The following is a 21869-nucleotide window of genomic DNA, read 5'->3' on the forward strand; positions in this document are numbered from 1 at the left end:
GGCAGTTATTCGAATGTAATGGAGGAGCCACGCGTAGAAGTGTTACAGGAACAAATAAACAATATCAGCGACGCCCTGGCGCATTCCTTCGATTAGCGGAGCACTGCTTTAGAACCATAAGCGTCGTTGTAGGTTTGGCCCGTTGCTCTAGCGCTTTCGTCCAAAAAGGCGTGCGGTTCTTAAACGTGACCTATGGAAGATCCAATGACTTGCAGAATTGTGGGGAGCGTCCTAATTCCTCAACATTGATCTTTCGGCAAGTTAGCTGTTCATGATAACTTTTCTAAGCGCTCAGAGACACGTGCACATAATACTAACGCCAAGTTACTGTTTTTTTTTTCCTGCGACTGGTGGCACCCCCTGTTGCGATCATCATGCCATCCACTCAAGCACCCCCGTTGAATTTGGTTCGGTCACTTCCGAAGGACGGTTCTTAGCAGCAACATTCTATATTCACAGAGTCTTCTGCTTCTCTTGCGCCAATATCTTCTGTTGTCCAATTGCAAGCGCCTGTCAAGGGTACTTTGAAGTTGCTCATGGGTGCTGCATTTCCACCGCATCCTGTTACCCCAGGCCTTAATCTACACCACTAATAACTAGAGAAACTGGCAGAAGAGAGTTTTGCTTGCACTCATCCGAGCGGCAAGAGATGAGTCTGAGGTGGCATCTTTGCAATGCCTGAGAAACAGCCCAGCCGCGTGCATTCAGATGGCTGGTGCTGAGTCTGCCGCTTTGACACTCCGAAGGAGTGGCTATTTCAGCAGCCTGGAGTATTTGAAACATCAGGTTTGACGTTTGAGCAATCATATATGCGTGAAACTGCAAAAACAGCATCAATAGCTGAGCGTGTAGAGAGGTTTAACTACCAATTTCAAACTTTAAAGCAAAGCCTCCGTTTCAAAGTTCCTTTGGAGATGTTCAGAATGCTTTTGAAAAGTATTCTGCGTTAACTAGACTCTATCGGCTTCTCGGCAGTCTTAGGGGCTATGCAGATAGGAGCATCGAGTTCTGCAAGCAGCCGCGTTAACAAAATAGTTTTTCAGAACGTCTCGCCTTCGGATGGGGTGGTTTTTGAGCCGCCACAATAGCATTTCAACTCTCTCGTCGCCGTGGATCAGGGCACCGCTGACATTGCGCACTCATTTCCTAACAATTCGCAGCACGGCTCCTCCGCCACAACCATCCAACTGCCGCCTCGATGGGCGCCGCGGCAGCGTAATGCTGTTCCCACCGAATGCATGAGTTGTGCGTCAGGTAAATTTGAGAAAGCACCTTCCCGGGACAGTTTATGGAAGGTGACATTTGCGACAGAGATCCCAGAGGATGTCAAAGACGAGGCGACAGCTTTTGAAGACAAATGGGCTCAAAAAGGAGCGAGGGGCCGGCGAACTGCGGATGCGTAATGGAATGCTAACCGACAAGATTCAGTCTTCCTTGTAAACAAAGACTTCATTAAAATTCGGAAATGTTGTTCCGAGTGCTCCTAATTTAGGCGACCTGCATGTTTGCGGAGTACATTGCGAAAACAGTCTAGTGTTCTCGCTGGAGGAATTGATTATAGCATGCCTCCAGGTCGCGGTATTCTTTGCATCTCACTTAGAGCACTGCACGGGCCTCAATCTGAGGCCCAAGCCCGGCCCGGGCCCGAGACCTGAAGCCCGAGCCCGGCCCAGGCCCGCGGCTTCAAGCCCGGGCCCGGCCCAGGCCCGCTAAATTGTCGCTCTAGCGAGCCCGGCCCGTGAATCCTCGAGTGACGCCCAGCCCGGGCCCGGCCCGGCCCGTTTCACACTTACGCTTGAGATATACTGCTCACTGTGAGCAAGTAGACTGCTACTAGACCGATAAGAAACTGGCCGACAAAGGTTCTGAAAACAGTTTGGCTTGCAGAAAGTTGGTTCTTTTTAACCCAGAAGGAAGTGATTTTAAAAGTAGTGCTCGCCAGGCCCCCGTCTTTTGGACAGTGATGTCGTGTTGGCGCGCAAAGATAAACTAGGAAGTTCCGAGAGCCAAATAAAAAGGGCTGCATATGCGCGTAATAGACTACTTTGCATTCCCCCATGATTTTAATCAGTTATATTTTGCCGCCCAGAAGTATAAACATTAAAGCTGCCTAGCAAGCAGTGGGATGACAATTTTAGTGAACGCGATCTTACAGGTTGAACTCATAGCCGAATTGGTCGCCTTTCAGCAGAAACGAAAAGCTGCAAGGCTTGAGTATTTCACGATGTATGTTTTGAAGACTATAAGCGTCGTAAACCAATATGTTCTTCCCGAATGCATTTCTAATAGTGTATAGGTATGTTTTGGGAAGACGAACGATCAATGGCCAATTATAAGACCGGTTGAATTTTACTCTTACTGGTGGAGCAGAAGATAACGCGCGAACCACGTGATAACTTACAGGGCAAAACACTTGTCATGACAACCAGGCTCAAGAAGCGAGGAGGGATAGATGTGGTTATGAGATAAGATTTACAAACTGTCGCGAGCTTTTGTGGCTGTTTCACTGACGAGATGTTCCGGTCAGCTGATCAAAATGAAAACCAAATGCGCTTTACTTTGTGAATTTTCTCACATGAGAAAAATATAGCTATAACATAAACCCTATGTTTTTGGGGCTTAAGGGCCCAAGGGGAGTCAGGCTGTGAGAGACACCGAAGCAGAGGGCTCCGGATCATTTAGACCACCTGGATTTCTTCAACGAGAAATGATACTGCAAAGTACGTGGCTGTCATGCTGGCCGCCTAGATAGAAATGCGGCCGCCGAGGCTAGGAGCAAGCCCTGGTTCCCCGGCTCAGTAATCAACCGCCTTGACCACTAAGCCACCGCGGCGTGGAAATAAGAAATTGAAGTCAAGTAGTAAAGCTTAGTTTTTTTTCTCTCAGCGCCTACTATAACCCATAGCTCATCCGTGTTACTGCTCCAATGCCGCAGTTGTGTACTTCACTCTGCAATAGTGAATGAATAGTCGGACACCAGCCGTTTCTGTACGGACCCAAGCCCGACTCGGGTCCGCCGCTTTAAGCCCGAGCCCGGCCCGGGCCCGCAACTTCAGGCCCGGGCCCGGCCCAGGCCCGGCAAAACAAATCATGTCCCGGCCCGGCCCGGCCCGGCCCGCGGGCCGGGCCGGGCCCGGGCTTTTGGGCTGGCCCGAGCCCGTGCAGTGCACTAATCTCACTTGTCTCAACAATTTCTTCCCATGAGTGAATTCGAAAATCCGGGAGAATACAGGGACACCAACCACCACGATTTCGGTCAAGACAAAGTGGTTTATTAAAAGTTATTCATGGCGTTTACGCTAACGATGTTCTTTTAAACTGAATGCTTTTACGGTAAAACGCTTCTCAGTGCTTAAACAAGCTGCATCTTCTGTAGAGAGATTTATGTCAGACCAATCAATGCTAACGATCCTAAAAGGCTATAGTGTGCATCAAACGCGATAATTTATAGGATTAAGATTTCTCCTAGTTCCTACACGTCCTACATTGGCTGTTCCAGTGCTGAGTAAGCAACAAGCATATAAACTTCAACAGAGAACATCAAGGACCGGTGAGTTTTGTGGAGTTTTGTTGGCACTGCGGCTTATAAAATCTGTACAATAAGCGTGAAAGTAGGCAACCTGCAGTGGCACGCAGGCCGTGCTATTGTCGCTCGCCAGAATTAGCTCAAAAGCACTGCATTATGTTTGCGTATGGGGCGTTTGAAAAACTTATTAAGGTTAAAAACTTAATAGCTATGAAGGCTATTAAGGCTTTAAATCGGTGCGCAGTCACCGGCTCATTCCTGGAAACTTCGAAACTCACGGCAGTCACGCTCATGATAAATCACTTCTGACCTTCCATTCCTGCGAACTGCATGAGATGCGCCATGTTCTGAAACCCCTCTGTATTCATATGAAAGAAACAATGTGGTTTGAGCCAAATTCTACAAATTGCAGCCTTTATTGTATTGATTCGTTAAAACTGTTCACCGTTTCGCTATGTGTAAAGGCAGTCTTGAAACTTTCGTTGGCCGTTTGTGACTGGGAACTACACATGTGAAACAATTTTTACTTTAAGAAATTGCAGTCCTAAAAGCGCGAACCCACTCAAAAATACATTTAGCCCCATGACTGACATGAGCCCTTCAAATAATCGGACGGTGGCAACATCGATCGCCTGCCTTGAAAGGTTGTCAGTCATTGCTCCACTTCTGAGAACACCGTGCGCGAACTACGGGTTGTGTCTTTGAATACCACACGTCTTTAACTGACAACTTCCGTGATTACTTTATCCCTTCCCTTTCTCTTCACACCCTCTCTTCGCTCCCCCCAGTGCATGCCTTTGAAGTACGCCCCTTACAATGGAATTGTGTGACGGGAGATTTCGAATCCCTCGTTGAGTTTAACGACAGCGTTCGTAGGTTGCATTCTAGGACGAGTAAAATTTTGCGATGATTTAAAAATCGCAAACAACTTTACTGTGGTGAAACAAATGAAAACCCTTCGCAGATGGAACCCCTATACTGGAACCCCATTGGGTGCGGTCGCCTTGTCTGCGCACTTAACCAGCCACTGGTTGCCAGCCTCAGTCAGGTGTGTCTTGGTGGTCTTCCCAGGAGGTGTGGGTCGGGTGAGGAGTCGGGAGAGGGATAGCCTGGTAGTACCGCTCTAGGTAAAATATAATAAGATAATAAGACAAAGGCATATGAAGGAGGGACACAGCTAAGATGGGTGCAATAGAGTAGTATATAGGGAAGGTGAAGTGCTTGTCTGCAACCGTTAAGAGTAGTTGTTTTTCAGAGGCAAAATATAGAATGTGTTAGACGACTGCGTTGAGGATCTAAGCGATGAAATGCTCAGAAAAAGGATACAGAGAAAGCTTCTCTCGACAGTACCTGATGGTGGGCGCCGTTTCACCAGAGTTCCGGCTGGTTAAGAATACGGCGAGCGTGTGAGCGCTCTCAGACCCGGAAAACTAGCATGGCCACACACTCAGGGCAATCGATGGGTGTTTGTTGTATGTGTAAGAAGTCTGACAAGTATCATAGCACTGTGTTGACTTGTGCAGTATGCAAGAAAGCGGTGCCAAGTGGGCCCGTGAATTGGGGAAGAAAAATGTGGACACATCTGTGTTAGGGCGCCTCTTGTATGCATTCTGATCAATTTATTTACGCCACGTTCATTGTCGTACTCAACCGAGTGATGTGAGGGTGGAGTAACCACATGGAAAACCTCCAGGTCATTTATAAATACAGGATTCACACCATGAAGCAGGGCCAGGAGCCACGTAAGTGTAGAGGAGGGGTGCATCCGTCGAGTGTTCGCGGTGACTCTCTGGAAAACAGTGGAGGCAGCAGTCCCGCCGAGCGTCGTGCTGGTGGAGATCCATGCTGCCAGGAATCGCGGCTACGAAAATTCGCACAAGCCTAGAGAATTAGACACACACACACTGAGAGCAGAATGTGGGCGCGCGTGTAGCCAAGCGCAGAAGAATGTGTCGTTCTTGGATCGCCGAGTGCAACCGGCAGAATTGAGCAGTATATAGCCCATCCAGGATGTCGGCCCCGTCCGCAGGCTCCAACCGTACAGTAGAGGCATGAGGACAGAGACCACGGTAGAGGCGTGAGGACCGAGACCCAGAACGAGTTTTTTTACGCTGCGAAGGAGTTGCTCCATGCGACCGTGTTCAGTGCACGTAACACAAACGTAAGGGTGGTGGCACTGCAGTCCTGAGTGACCTAAAGCCTTTTCTCTTTTCACTGGCTCGAGCGAATCGGCACTACGTTCGAAGGAGGTTTATGAGTGACTTGGGCAGCATCTTGCTTGTCTCAAGCTGTGATGAACAACCGCAAATACCTGTAAAAGCGATTCTAAGATGTTCTCGCTGTAGCTCAGAAGCAAGTATGTGACGTGATCGGTAGCACGTCGTGCGTCTAGAATTAGGTTTATTTATCTCACAAGAGTATTTTTGCTATCTCTCTGGAAAACACGCTTTCAAAGCCAGGGCCATTGCCTGACTCAGCTATATGCCGCTGAGCATAGGCTCTCTTCACCCGCAGTTCATCACCACGTCCCAGCAGTGGCTACATGCAGCGACCCCATGCGGCGACGCCATACAGGCGTTCTCCGCGCGTCGTATAATTGTCTTTCCTCAAAAGAGGACAAACCAAACGAGTGCTTTGAAAGTTACCTGTGGCCGCATCTGCTAATCTAAGTACGGCCTAGTTCGACTTCGTACGCATGACGTGACTGTGTTGTATTAAGAGTTCAAAGGCAGGTATACGAATAGGCTTCCCCTTTTAGAAGCCACACAAGTGCACAACTCATGGTAGAAGGAGTTGATATGAACCGGTAGGAGCAGAGCACGCACGTTACTAGACGGACGACATGATGAAACAAGCCAGGATCGAAGAGCCATATAGAAGATAATGGAATAAACAAAAATATCGAGCAAGAAATGGATTTGCGACAAGCTCGGCAGTGAGAATTAACTAAATAACTTTTGAAGAACTTTTACACGTAGAATCTCTTACGTATGTATGTCATCGTGCAGGCTTGCTATAGGCGTGGCGACTAATTCGTGGGTGAGGATAGAACGGGTTGCTTTACTTCAGAAACACACACGCAATGAAAAATTGCATTTCTGCTGGACGATTAGTAAAGGCAAATCATAGCAGGAATATACGCATTAAAATTCGAACAAAGAAAAGAAAGCCTTGATACTACCAGACATGCCGCTTTAATCTGTTCACTTCTGTGTAGTGTCGACACGCGCCCAGCATGGGCCGTCTCCTGTGGGCGCGCGAAACTTATCCGTAGCAGCAGCTTACCACTACCCATCATTTGTCATCAGCTATCATCTCCTTCGTGCATGCATACTATGTATGGAACAACCCGTCTTCCATCAAAGCGACAGGACCCAGTCTGCAATTTCTCCTCAGTCTGCCTCTTATCCTCTTTCTCTCTTCGCTTATATAGCTCCTCCTCAAAACGGGTAGTCGTGACCACATCAACAACGCCCGCGACTGGCCATCTATCACTCCCCGCCGCGTGGACCTTCTTCCGGAACGGTACACACTCAACAGGCAGCGCACGCGTATCGGGCCTTTCATCTGGCCGCGCCATTTTAAAGCCGCTGCCTCGCACGCACGCGCGCGCGCGCATACGAGATGTAGGTCGCACATATCCGCCGACGCCGTCAAAACAATGTTCTCGGAAGCAGTGAAACTTGACAGGCCGCCCCCGGCCTGTCCGCGGCAGCATGCGCGCGCGAGAAGCGGCGGGCGTTTGTCGTCCGCGGACGTCTGCGATTCCGTGCAAGGCCCATTTCGCTTGTGTCGCTGCTGCGGAGGCGGCGTGATGCGAGCGCGCACAAAGGCCACCTGCAAGCTGAGAAGAGCCGGCGGAGGGCGTTCGCGAGAAGGGGAGGTCGCCCGGTAGTGCACCTACAAACCCGAATTCTGAGAGCCTGATGTCCCCTGCGGCAGTGGAGCGCGCGCTGTGGGTTTCACTGCTCGAGGTGCTGTCACTCACAGGCCGGCCAGCCGGCGTCGCCGCACCGGCATCCTCCGAAGTCCTTGCAATGCTGCTCGCTCGTTCTGACTGGCAGCTGGTAGACGGACAGGCTAGTAACATCGCTGCAGGAGAGAACACGCAGTGGGCGACGATCGTGTGATCGCTAAAATGCTGATGCCCTTGCACGATACATTCCGCTTTACTGCACGTTGCGACCTTCTCGACGTTGCGGGGATATAACATATGAACCCGGAGAAGAGGCTTTCTTTAATGGCAAGTCGTCGCCCATCGTGCCCGCGTTACGGTGATTTTGTCTTGCCCTATCGACATGACGTTACGGCAAAGACGAACCCGCCGGGGCGGCTCTGTGGCTTTGGTGTTTGACTGCCGATCCCAAGGCCACAGAATCGAATCCCTGCCGCGGCGGCCGCAAGACCCCAGTATGTTTAAATTAATCCGGAGCCTTCCACTACGGCGTCTCTGGCCCGTGTGTCGCTTCGAGGCTTTAAGCCCCGTAAACCACAACCGTTACGGCAAAGACGCGCCAAATGCGAGAACCCCCATTAAGCTCCTTTGTATGGTAAGTGCAAGACTTGTGGAAAATAGTAGCAGCTACTGCTTCAAGGCGAATCCACGACGAGCGTCCTAGGCAACGCCACAAAGCTGCCCGTGGTGAAAAATAGGTGTTATAACGAAATGACGAATGCGCGCATGATTTTTGGCACTGTACATGCGCCGGAGGAGTTAGCTTGGGTGAGAACGGGGGCGCTTAATTGCTCGGCATTATTTTCCCTTTACGTACTACACCGGAAGTTCTGTGATATCGTTGATAGAATGTGCTTTGCGGTTATGGATTTCTGGGAATGTCATATTGAGTAGGTCACATTAAATATTTTCATCGACCAGCGTGAAGCAAGCAGAGCTCGTAAACAGTTTTTTTCATTTACAACTTCATTGTTTAAAGGGCAACTAAATATGTATTAGAATTCTAAGAGCTTAAAAGGGGTCAAATATGTCAAACCTGGAAGTAAAGCATGCGAAGTTTTTTTGTTTTTTTTTTTTCTAGCATATGAAATGGTGACTTAATCGCCGATTGAAACCATGACGGCTTTTAGGCTTCTCCGCAGAGCACAACGCCGAGCGAGGGGCGCATGACGACGCCATTTGGAATACATTTCCAACACAGAAGTACTTTTGCTTTGAAGGGGGAAAAAACAAGGTCACCGAAGGCAAAGCTCTCGGAGCGTTGATTGTTTGCCGGCATCTGACGATGCGCGGCAAGGTTTGGGCGAAGACAGGAAATTTGAAATCTCCGCGTCCGTGACGTCACCATCGAGTTTCTCCGCACTTTTCTGAAGTTTTGAGGAGAAGCATGAGCTTAAGTCGGCAATTACGTCATCATTTTAAAAGCTAGCGCAAAAGGAGTTTGCATGCTTCACCTACAGCCTATAGATTTGAATCCCTGAATAGCGCGAAATTCTAAAAAAAGTGGTGCAGTTGCCCTTTGAAGACACTTCCTCCGGGGTCGTACACTCAGATTACTGACAGCTGTTGCACTGTTTCCACGTCGTTATCAGCCGGGCCTTTACCTCAATGGCGCATTCTGTACACCGATGCATCGCACACATCACAGCGGAAAGTTTCCACTGTCTACATTCCCTCCCATGCTCACCTTAACTCTCGCGCCACATATACCGCGGATACGTGCACCCCTCTCTCGCACTAGAACTACACGAGATTTAGTGTCATTGCTTCCCTTCTGCTCGTCCCCACATTCTAATAGTTCACATCTGCACCGAATCTGTCGCGGCCCTTCAACAGCTTAAGGCTGTTCTTCTCGCATCCCAAACTGCACAATCCATGCATCAGCTCGCACACTGTGCCCGTTTACTGCGCGCATACACTGTATTCCGTGCCATGCTCGCGATCCGCATAATATTCCCATAGATACAATGACGCACCTTGACATCTCAGACGACCCGGCACCCTGCCGTCCTCCTCTGGATTCGTTTTTGCCCCATATATCCGAATCACAAGTTCAGCGTCAGCGAACACGCGCACTAATTCCTTCGTGTTCACACCCTCTCCCTCGTAGCCTTACTCGGGAGGAAGGTATGAGTGCGAAGGGTTCGGGCAGGGGTGGCTCTGACCCCACCTGTCCGTCATCGGTGCCGTGAGAAGCAGCTGTGCCTTTACTGTGGTGCTTCGCCGGACTTGTGTGACGTGCGATACTTGTTGCGGATGTGCCCAGCCACGACTTCTGCGTGAAATGCTTCCTCAGGGAGGCGAGCGTTAGGTGGATCCGCGAATGTAAATACGAAAAGTGGACCGTGAACAATCGCTACATCGGCAACCTTCCGGCAGAACTGGACTGCACTCCTTTTTTCTCTTACATTACCTTCCTCCTTTCTCAGCCTATTCCTCGTGGCACACTTCTCGGATAGAAAAAAAAAATGCAAGGCACTCTGTGCGGGGCATACGTTGCATTCGCTCGGTCACTGACTTCTCTAAAGGCACCGGAACTTGCATGAGTGCGGTTGAATAATTGCGACAGGTACTGTTCCAACTGGCCCAAGCTTTGTACTGCCCAAAAGGAGGCCTGTACGACAGATTGTTAAAAGTCATTGGACTAATTCACTTCCTTACCGGAACACCCACCGAATCGCCATTCGAGGCACCACCACCGACAGGAAACCAAACAACAAAAAATTACTGACCAGAAGTCTAAAATTACCCTCATTTTCGGTTTCCCTTCGCCCCTACAGAATTCGTTCCCTTCGTTACTCAGATTTAAGCACTGTCAGCTTTACCCTCACTCTTGCTTCGTAAAATTTACTAGATCTCGATCACGAATACCCCCCTTTCACTGCACAGATTTCTCCTTGCACAGTCTTAAGCATGAAATCAGAATAAAAAGAGCGATATTGGCGCTCTCAGGCACTGAAGCACTAATTCGGATGATTTAAACCTCAAGTTTGAACCCCAAGTTTGGGAAACCGACAGTATAAATGTTTTTTTTTCTCTTCTCTATAACTTAAAGGCATCTAAAGTTGCTGAATGCACGATTGCGGTGATGTACTTAGGTTTTTACCAGCCATAATAGCTGACTGTGCCACGCTTCTCTTCAGCGAGGATGGAACATGCACAGTCATGAACAAAAGTTTGCGGGACGCGGGTTCCCCTAAAAAAAGTATTGCTATGTGGCCGTGCAGAGCAGGTCATCAAAAAGCTTTCAAGTACATGGCAACATGCTTGTTCCATGCTCTGGAAAAATATCACGTGATTTAGTAGCGAGGCAACGCGGAAATAATTTTTTTTTTCTCACGAATCTGCGTCGCGCAAAGTTTTGTCCACGACTGTACAGTTTTAACAGCCACGTTTACCTCGAGTCACGTACTACCTCGCGCGCTTGGAGCGAGGACGCGGCCTGATTCCTCCCAGCTTCAGCGTTGAACGGCTTGGACCTCTGTGCACTCCATCCTTAGAGGAAGACCTCTATCTTCGAAGCAGTACGTACACTTAGAAGCTGAATTAATTTGCGTATTGTTTCGACTGCCCTAATTCCCAACGAACTTTCGGCGACGTCATTTCCGCTTATTACTCTTGGCGGCGACGTTTTGACATATTTGCAACCATTCATGAATGCTGAGCTTGTGAAATGAGCGCCAAACTCTTGAACGCTCAGCTCTGATGCTCGACGGACACTGGAATGCAGCGCGCGTCTGCTTTAGATGCGGCGTCTACCATTAAAGGTAATAACTCCTTTACAAAACTAAATACATTAATGACGCTGTAACGGTCACGGAGGTAACAGTGGTGGCAGGCCGCAAGCTTCCAGCGCGTCAAGAGCAACTGAGAGTCGCTCAGTGCCGCTTTTGCAACGGCGTCCTAGTGACAATGGTTGATAGAAAGCGAATATCGGCGCAATAGCTTTAAACATCCAGAGCCGTCTGCGATCTTTACTGCACGTTAAGCTGCCTCAGAAGCAAATGTTTACTTTACACAAGAAGCGATGTTATTTACTTAGCATGCCCGAGAGAGAAATGAGGTCATGCGCTCAGTGTTACAATTCCACGCAAAGATATCCCATTAACGCACGCTTCGACCACACAAGCTCGGTTCGATCGATGCCATTGCCATGGCCCGGGAACACCTGGCGGGTCGCTCTCTGGCAGGTGCTTGGGCTTACGGAAGAAACAATAAACAGCGCCAGCAGAGGAATTATGTTTCTCGCCTCCCAGCTTACATGCCCGCTACAGTGCCTCGGATTCAGCCGACAAACAGGCGCTGCCACCGATGCTTCCTGCACCACAGTAAACAGGAACCGTTTCCAGACTGCGCCGGCAGCTGCTGTCGCTCCCAGAGCGCACGACCCGACGACTGCGCGATCCCGACGACGCCTGAACGGACTCGCGAGCAGACTAGGAAAAAAAAAAAACGCATCAAGAAGGAAATCCGCGGTGTGCAACGGGAGTAAAACACTAAAACGAGGGACGGATCACGAAGCCGCTTGCAGTCGTCACGGCTTAGTCTCGAAGGGCTTCGCGATTGTATAACGCTCAATTAACGACAAAATGAATAAAAACGGCGCAGGAGTAGTACAGAGGCCCGCGCGCCTCCGACAAAGCAGGAAATGATCGACCGGCTCTATTCGAGCGCTTACGGCTGTGCGCGGCAGCCGTTCGCCCTCGCCCATGCGTCGTGAAGTATCGCTCGGGGCTTTCCTGGGCCGCCGCGCATTAGTGCCACCGGAATCGCTCACTCGCGCGTCCGTCTCCGTGGCGCTGGTTATACACGAGCGCGCACCGCGAGCGCCCGCACGCTCAGCAGGCGGAAAAACAGAGTGTATATATACGCGCGCGGGTGTTATGAGCCGCGCTTGGGGATGTAATGAAAGTCGATAGCGGAAGTGAAAAGCGCTCTCGGGGGGGCCTTTTCAATCTGGGGAATCTGAGGCGCTCTCTCCCGAGGCCTCGTCGATATTTCCGCCTTGTCCCTGCATGGACGCACACCGACCGATATATATAACACGACAGCCCCAGATATACGGCGGCGGCAGTAATGCAAGAATCAAGCCTCGTGCACGTCGTGTCGCCGCGAAGAGAACGCGGCGAGCCCGAGTATGAAAGATGGAAAGAAGAGACGACGGAACAACGAAAAGGAAACGCTGCGGAGAAACAACGAATGGCGCGCGTTCGGGAAGACAAAAAGAACGAGGAAATGTCGGTGCCGCCGCCGCTTAGTAACCAGAACTCTCATTCCGATTGTGCCTACCCTCTCAACCGCCCCCCCCCCCCCCCCCCCATCCACCTCCTCGCCCCCACCTTAACCCGGCTGATAGGTTGCGCAATAGCGACATGCTTACGCGGCGGGCATGTCGTTGTTGCGTCCCCCTCCCTCCCCCCGGGGCCCGAATCGAGGACGACGCGACGGAGCCCTCGCGCTTATCTATGTTCGAGTGGGCTGGTTGGAAACGCGTCGTTGCGTCACTGGAATAAGGAAGCGACGAGCAGGTCGCCCGCGCGGTGAGGCCCCGAGCAAATTAAAAGCCGGGCGCGACGGGCGACAGCGCGGCTTTCTCGTCGACCACGCCGCCAAATGATTGGAAGGGTTCGATGACGCGTCGTCTCGAGCTGCTTTCAACTGACGACAGGCGACTCGCGGGGTCCGGCCTCCTGTGGCGCTGTGTCGCGCATCAGTTAGCGCGCGTTAAACATCAGGAAGCAGCTGTTAGCCGTCGACAGTCGCCGTTTGATTCTTTGAGAAACTTCTCGATTTGTTCTTTGAACGCACGAGCTAAGAATCCGTCTGCTGCGGCGCTGTCATCCGCGAATGACAGCGCCAGAGTTGAGGAAGGACACAGACTGCTGAAGTATCACGGGCTTTTCGTTTGTTTTTATTCGCTAACTTTACGACGCGTGAAAGGCACTTGGATCAGAGAGCAGAAATGACAGTTCCGCGCGCTATGCGCGCGCTAGATTTGATAAATAGGTTACTACGACTTAAATGAAAAAAAAAAAACATAAAGAGAAAGAGAGAGAGAGAGAAGGCGGGCTTCCTGCGCCCTCTCTTTCTCTTCTTTCGCGCGTGTGAAAACTGCCACGAACACAATGGTCGCAACAAGCACAGGCGCTCTAAAGTCGTTAAATTTAATCTTTCGTTTCGTAATAAAGTGTCGCTGAAACCTGTACTAACATCCTTGCAAGAAAACTACTTAAGCCAAGCGATTGCTCATTTCTGAGCGGTATACCTTTAGACAAACAGCAAAGAGAATATAGTTTTTTTTTTCTTTCTCAAACAAAATACAACCTGAGGCTGCCGTCACGACGGGTGCAAATATTGCAGATAGGCAGCACCTTGATGACTAGAGACTACAATGAGCATTTAAACCGAGCTTCGTAGCTCGATCCAGATAAACAGACATTAACACGCCTCTGCTCAATGTAAACTTGCGAAAAGACTGAACGAGGAAAGCGCGATTCTGTGTGCGAAAACGAAAAGAACAAGCATTCGGCGCGATAAGGCAATTATGCGATGGATCTATAGCGCGACGCAATGAATTCAATTCTGCGCGAAGACAGCAAGATATCAGCAGAAGCTTGATTTGGTTGGTGCCCTTGAAACTTTAGCGTCAACCAGCGTAGCAGCAACGTTGAATGCTAATGGGCCGAATTTAAAGCTCACGTTAGAGAGTATTATAAACTTTTTTTTTGCTGCCGCTCAACATCTTTTTTTATTCCGCACACTGTCATTAAAAACCGTTCACGATACCTCGGCGACGACTGTTAAAAGGATGAAGATTAGGCAGCTTTGAGATGCGAGCTCCAAAATAAATCGGGCGTCGCGCTCTGAGTAGCGAGTATTTCATCTGCAATTGTCCTGCGATGTCAGGCTGCGGTAGAGAAGCAAGTAGAGCGCATTAATATCCACTGAGACAAGGTAACGCGTGCCGCCGACGTGCCTCAACAACAAAGGAGGAAAACATAACGAGATTGAGAGAGAGAGAGAGATAAACACAAAATAATAAACTCAACAAGTCGCGACGCGGCAGCGATTGAAATCCTCGGGGTAGCGGGAGAGGGGACGGAAGTGGCGTTTGATTCGGCCGGACTGAGGTCCCTGCCGCTTCACGCCGTTGGCTGCCGCAGTAGCGTTGCGTAATCATCCGCCTTCGAGCCCGGGATTCAGAAGTCCGTGCCACCGTCTCCTGCAGGTAGCAAAGAAATAGAAAAAAAAAACAAGCAATCGATTGATAACGGCGATCTGTTTTTAGGTATGCCAACGGCGGTATACATGCATTCAAATATAGTGAGGTGTGCGTCGTTCTGCCCTTTCTTCTATTGTTGTCTATCCTGAGCACAGCGTAGATTTCAAACAGGATCACCCAGCTGGGTTTTGCGTTAGCTTTATTAGTGTAATGTGATTCAGCGCTAGTGTCCGCACATTCGTCTAGACTGCTTCAGCCGTGCGCTTCGCGCAACTGCTACCTCCACACCGGGATCGAGAGAGCCTATTTGTTTCAGAACGCTTGCTGAGTGTGCGGACTTATTGTTTAACGTCCCACCGGGCGCCATTTTCTCTGCGCTGCGTTCTGCTACCTTTCAGCGAGGGACAGAATCTGCGACGTGCCTTACCTGCTCGTTGTTCGTTTCGCTCGCCGCTAGATACAATGCCTGAGGCAGCGAGCGAAGCTCACAACAAAGAGCGTCTAGTGGCACGTGAAATTGCGAGTCCGCACACTCAGCACGAGCTGTGAAGCAAACAGGCTCTCTCGAACCCAGGGGCCAACGAGAGGGGTTGACTGCGCAACTACGGAGCGCGCGGCTGAAGCCCGACGACTGCGCGGACGTCTGTATGAAAGCTGCCTGCAGTGATCCACCTGAATAACCTCGTTATAGTCCCACCACGAAAAGGCGCTTTTGTGAGCCGGAAAACAACCATGGAACAATGTAGCACTTTTTTTCATGCTTGAGCACTTTTGATGAGATTCAGGAAGCTCGTGATGTTTACAGAGCCTTAGTACCGTGGTTGAATATTGCAATGAACGATGTTTTAGAAATGATGCCATAGTACGTGCCGCCGAATCTGCGCCGCGACAGATAATTTCCGCTCGGCACACGCTCTATCATTAAAGGGCAGTTTTTGACTCAGCTAGGGAACCAGAAAGAGTCGAAAATTCATTAACAGCGTTATGTCATCTCAAATGAACACTCTGCGAAGCCACTAATACAGCATATTAGCAATGGGATGTTTTGATCTCTTGTCGATATTGCAGGTAAGTTCTTCAGTTCAACACGCTTTTTAACTATCCTGTTCTTTCGGTGCTATTCTAAAGCAGCATCCACATGCATGTGAAATACTACGGACGGCGAGATTCGCGCCAGTTAAGCACTAAGCAAGTATGCAGCACTGTCTGCCGTCCTTGAGCGTTCACTGCTTCGCGATCAAAAGCCATTGTTCTGTTGTGCCTGACCCAGACATCCGGCGAAAAAAATGCGGGCGAAACACGTTTTCTTCATGTGCTGTGAATCTTAATGGAAGGGAAGGGAGTAACCCCAAGATCTCGTTTGCGGTTTTACATTTCTCGCATTCCGGGCTCCTACGTGGGGACGCTCACCAATCCGCAAATGAGCTGTCATAGATCATAAAAGCAGAAGTAAACGTGACCAGCGAGAAGGTCTCAATTTGCGTCGCCTTGGTGGCCAGATTTTTTTTCCCCCCTAGTTGGAAACGCTTCTGTCAGATCCATTGGTACCGCTAATGCTGTAGGCACGACGATTGCCTATTCGCCGTTGCGAGTGAAATTTGCAAGGACCAGACCAATAAAGACAGAAGGGCCATGCACCGATCTCTCTGAGCAGCTTGAGTACGAGATTCACAGTGACGGGTGCCAGAGCTTCCTCGCGCCACCATAAGCTGTGCACAGCAGTGTCCCTACTCAGGCTCGGAGAGAGGGAAGGGAAGTTGTTGCGCAAGGCCTCACCGGTGTTCTCTCCCGTCATGGCCTGGAGCATCCTGAAGGACCTGGACGGGATGCTTCCGCCGGTGTATTTGCGCGGGTCCGGCTCGGCCTCCTGCTGCGAGGCCGGCACGCTGGGGTGCGGGAACTCTTTCTCGGGCACGTGCACCACCCCGGTCTGTCCCTGGGGCCCGCAGTAGCCACCCTGTTCGGGGCCGCCCAGCTGGATCGTCATCTGCGTCGTCTTGCGTGGCTTGGGGCCCGCTTGAGGCTGTTGCTGTTGTTGCTGCTGCTGCTGCTGACGTTTCTGGTCGAAAACAGAAGGGGCTACAGAACCTGCGTGGAGGATAAAAGCCGAAGGTGCGCTCAAGGTTGACGTGGAGTAAAACAAAGACGTGGAGACGGCTTTTGCATCGAGCGCGGCAAAGCACGTGGCTTCCAGCGATTCGAGCAGGTTTGTGACATCTCTTATATATCCACTTTCGGCAGAAGAATCCACCAATGTCTCACATGTCACTGTCGCGAAGTGAGTACGGGAGCAGCGGAAGCGACCAGAGACTTCGGGCATGAGGATATTCGATGTCGCACGGTACTTCGGCCCAATACAGAGGTAGACGAGCGTGGTCAAGGAGCTCACAACAACCTCATTTGCGGCTGTAGTGTTTATGGAATAATGTCGCAAAATGTGTCATAAAGAGTGTCTAGGTATCCTCCACGGCTCAGCCCCTTATGATGAAACAGGACTTTTGATCTTGCACAAAAGTGCAAATTGTGCCCAGATATGATCCTGCAGTGGCAAGCTGGCATATCTTTTGGAACTCTGTGCCGTGTATTTGGCAAGAATTTTACGTTTCACTCCTCATTTCTTGAGTTTTCAAAATTTTCTTGAGTTTTCGGGAGGATGAAAGCCAGACTAAATGATCATCGAGCTGACACAGCAAGGAACCTATAGAAGCCAGTGGCGGAACATTTTAATCAACGCGGTCACAACTTCGATGAACTTAAACTATTCATTCTTCAATCAGGCTTCAAATCGGCAAGGGACAGAAAATAAAGGGAGGCATTCTTAATCTACAAGTTTAAAACCTTGCAATTAGCAGGGGTTAACATATTCAGGGAAACTTCGAATCTCTGATGTACATTCTGACACTGGCGTAATTGTTTAAGCAGGTCTTGCACATGATCAGAGCATTTACCAGCACTTCATAGCGCCGCTTAAGCGTTTCTTTGACCCTACCCTTCCGCCCCGACCAGTCCTTTACCGCCTCAATGACATTTTTTTCTGTCTTTGTTCAATGATATCTTTATCTTGTGCCGTCCTTCTCTTGCCGTGACTTCTCAGCAACAGTTGTCTTCCGCATTCCTTTCCACTCCTGCCCCTTTTTCTTTTATGCTTTCTCTGTTTGCTCTTTTTCCTTTATTATAATTTTTTCCTTGGTATTTAGTTGCGCCATGCTGACTAATTCCTTATCTGACTTTTTCAGGTCCAAGCAGCCAGTCATACAAAGCCACCTGTCGCAGCTGAACACAGCCTTTCAAGCCCACGCTCGCTATATCTCCATGATCCACACTGCTGAGCTGGCCTTTTTTTTTTTTTACAGTTTTGCAGGTCAACCGGTTTCAACTTTAGCAGCCATCATGTCTGGAGAAGATTCACCCTCCCCATCCTAACACCATTCCCACTTCACACCTTCCTCCCTATAACGGGACCTTCCTCCTCGGAGTCATTACCGTATTTAAACGCCGCCAATGATGAACACCTTGCCCAGACGAAGACAAGTCCTCTTGTCGAAACGTCGCAAGCCCCCTGATGTTTTCCTTTCCTTGTTCACTTTGTGAATGTCAAGAATCATCTTATCATCTTATCTTACCGACCTCTCCCTACTATGTATTCATATGCACGCACACGCACGCGCACGCGCGCACGCACACACACACACACACACACACACACACACACACACACACACACACACACACACACACACACACACACACACACACACACACACACACACACACACACACATTTACACTGACGAAGGCCAGACACTGGTCGAAACGTTGGTATTATTGAAATTGTCCGTTCTTTCGCTGTGCGTCGATCCACCTGCTTGCACACAGATATATATATATATATATATATATATATATATATATGTATATATATATATATATATATATATATATATATATATATATATATATATATATATATATATGTGTGTGTGTGTGTGTGTGTGTGTGTGTGTGTGTGCGTATTATATATATATATATATATATATATATATAGAGAGAGAGAGAGAGAGAGAGAAAGAGCTTTGCGGGAACTGCGTCCGCTTTTCGATACAGTGACGTTCGTGCTGCCTCTGTCGAAGATAGTGCGGGCACCATAACACACGTTTGAGCGGGAGTGGCTGGAGCACCCGAATACAATATACCAAAGAATTCGCAGCGCACAGCCACCTGTCGGCGATGACCAATTGCTCACAAGACTGGCCATGCAAACACCTGCGAAACATCAAACAGTGGAGTCCAATATTCCCTCGCCACCTTTCTTCGCCCACAGCCCGCTCTGCAACACAATGTTACAAGCATCCCGCGTGTACGTACAGACAGACGCCTGCAAACTTGACCCCAATCGGCCAAAACGCTTCAGTTGAAGCCGCGCTGGCCACCCACCACGAAGCGTGATGGGTCCGCGTAAACAAGAGAACGGCCGCAGCAATGTTTACCACCGCACGAATTTGACGCTGCGAACGCTGAACACTGCGAAGACGCACACGGCGGGGCATGTTCCTACGCGCACAAAAGAAGACTGCGTGCAACAACGAAGTCGTTGTGCCACGTCGCGAGAGGTGAAAAGGCAGCGACGCATTATTTCTGCCGGCCCAGTCAATGCACAGGCATGCGCGGTTCCAGCGACCCGAGAGTGTGAGGGCAGCAAATTACACAAAGACAAACCAAATAGGGAATGAGCAGAACAAAAAAAAAAGCGAAGAGACAGAACGGTTCTCGGGTGACCGACATAAACGGCGCGCAGGCGCGGAGGACGGCTGAAGCGGCGGTCAGGCGCGAATAGCCTTCCCGATCAAACTTCTTGGACAGCTTGCTTCCACCCAAATCTCTCCCCCCCCCCTCCCCTCGCCTCCTCTGGCTCGGGCGGTCGGAAGGGAGCGCGGCGAACTGTGATGGGCGCCGTCCTTAGCCTCGATTCGCCGCCGCGTTAGTGCGCGCGCCGAAAGACACCGAGCTCGGAACGCGAAGCAAACAAAGAAGCCGTCTCGGAGAGAGCGCCGTCTTTGCGCGGCCAGAACAAAAGACTCCTCGCAGGGACTGTTTCCTCGCGCGGAGAGTACAGAACGCGGAAAAGCGAGCATGCAAACAAGCGCACCACACAGGCACGCGTACGGCGAAGGCAAATACGCGTGCGGGTGGCGCAGAGGAGCTAAGTGGCCGGGTCTTGAAAGAGAGAAGTATAAAACAAAAAGAACGACACGATGACGGAACGCTAACAACGCCACGGACGTCGAGTGTGCTTTACTCTGTTTCTAAACTCGTCGCTCTCTTTTCTTTACACCCACAGATCTGCCCCGAGGAAGTTGAGGGACGTTAAGCCGTGGCTGCCGCGATTTTGTTTCGTTGGGAGCGCTTCTGCGTCGCAAGGCTTTGATTAAAACCATGGCGCCAGTGTGGTCGGTTCCTGGGGAAGCTACAGCAATGTGTCCCTCGAGCTCCTATTATAGGCGCTAATAGACGTTTTTCATCGTTGGGTGTGCGCGTTTCAGTATGTATAGGCTACTGCATTGCGTTAAAGACCAGCAGTTTTTATATCTCGGCGGAGTCCCATGCTTAATAAGACCTGTGCTCTTCCGGCTGCAATCGCTATACTCACTTTTCGCGCTATATTAAAAGAAAAGAAATAAGGGAAAGAAAGAAAACTCCGGCGCCCCATATTTTCTTTTACAGTCACGGCCGACGGGCAGAAACACCTGCTTTATTTTTAGGCACACCGTAACCAGCAAAAAAAGCTCCATAGTCTTTATTTCGCTTCTTCAAATATATTTTTGTAAACTTATACTAGTCGATAACGATTTCAAGCGGAACTTAAAGATTGTTTTCGTGAAATATTAGTTGGGTGTGTTCAGGAAAGACGGTGATCGAGCTCCCGTGACCATTTCTGTTTGGAATAAAATTTTTTATGTGATGGACAAATACAAATGTGTTCACACAAAGGAATCAACATTGGTCTTGCACGAGACGCTGTAGTTTTCTTGGCGAAAAAGAAAACGTCGTAGTTGATTTCCGTTCAGATTTGTCTGGTAGTTCCAGAAGAACACTAAAGTATTGAATTATTTTGTTCAAACCATAGAATTAAATACATAATCCAGCCCATATTTCTTTCTACTATCATTACTGGTTATCACCTGTCAAAAAGATTAATACTTATGAGTCAACTTCACACTGAATGCATGAGGTTCCATTTTAGTTCGCACAATGGCAAGGTCTCACAAAATGATTTGAAAGCACGTTCTTGCTTCGCTAACGAGTCAAAACATGGATAAGTTTGGTTTTTCGCGTGAATTATTCTGGATAACGCGAACCATATTTTTGACATTCTTCTACGGTGTTTAAACATATTTTGGCTTGGGATCATATTTATAGAAAGCTGTGGTCGAACTTTCGCAGCCTTTTGATCAAGCAACGCTTTAATGAAGCTTGGATCAAACGTGTGTTAAACTGTATAGTGCGCTTTACGCTTGTGGCACTCCAAAATGAGCTCGAAAAGGCCCTTGATGCCTGAAATATGAAAATCTTCTGCATATGTCAGCAAGCTACAGTCGCCTGTGTTCACCGCCTGTGTCCCCTTTGCCGAAGAGGTGCAGTTTTCACCCCACCCCCCCCCCCCCCCCCCACACACACACACACACTCACACACACAAACTGAATGCAGTAGTGACTCTTAGTAGCTAACCGCAATTTGGGAGTCGAACGAGATGATTAAAAGGTTTTGACTTCTTCAACTTTAACAACTTTGAACGCAGGCCACAAAATAAATGTCCACAACGACTCAATATCTATCCCCGCAAGATCTATGCATAAAGGAAAGCGGAGCTAAAAAAACAGTTGGTCTAAAAAAAATGCTACCGTTTTCCCGTGCATTGCCACGTCAGGCAACTCGACATGTCTCACGAGTCGGCAGATCACTACCTGGCTCTGTCCAAACCAAGGCACACATGCACGACAACGTGTCTACCTACATGCTAAAGCAACGTATGGCAATGACAAGGCCCCCGCTTACTTTAAAAGCAAATATCAGTTTCAAGAGCTCCAACACGAAGAATGCCAAGTTGCGAAGCCGGTGTTTCCGTCCACAGGGTACAACAAAGGTACGTGAAAAGGCAATGGTGGTC

At 49.4% G+C, this 21869-nt stretch overlaps 1 protein-coding gene across 2 annotated transcripts in view; it reads right to left on the reverse strand.

Moving 5' to 3' along the window:
* Nucleotides 1-13369: 13369 nt before the first annotated feature.
* LOC149353436 (uncharacterized) overlaps nt 13370-21869 on the reverse strand; it is a 74683-nt gene continuing 66183 nt past the window's right edge. For both annotated transcript variants that reach the window (XM_089582555.1, XM_089582556.1), the window contains exons 8-9: nt 16480-16791; nt 13370-14703 (exon numbers count right to left, since the gene is read on the reverse strand). In XM_089582555.1, coding sequence (XP_089438681.1) covers nt 14681-14703; nt 16480-16791 — 335 coding nt within the window. In that variant the 3' untranslated portion in view covers nt 13370-14680. The remainder of the gene's footprint in view (nt 14704-16479; nt 16792-21869) is intronic.

This window comes from Amblyomma mixtum, chromosome 3, assembly GCF_055824585.1.
Source record: "Amblyomma mixtum isolate Tamu chromosome 3, ASM5582458v1, whole genome shotgun sequence".
NCBI lineage: Eukaryota > Metazoa > Arthropoda > Arachnida > Ixodida > Ixodidae > Amblyomma > Amblyomma mixtum.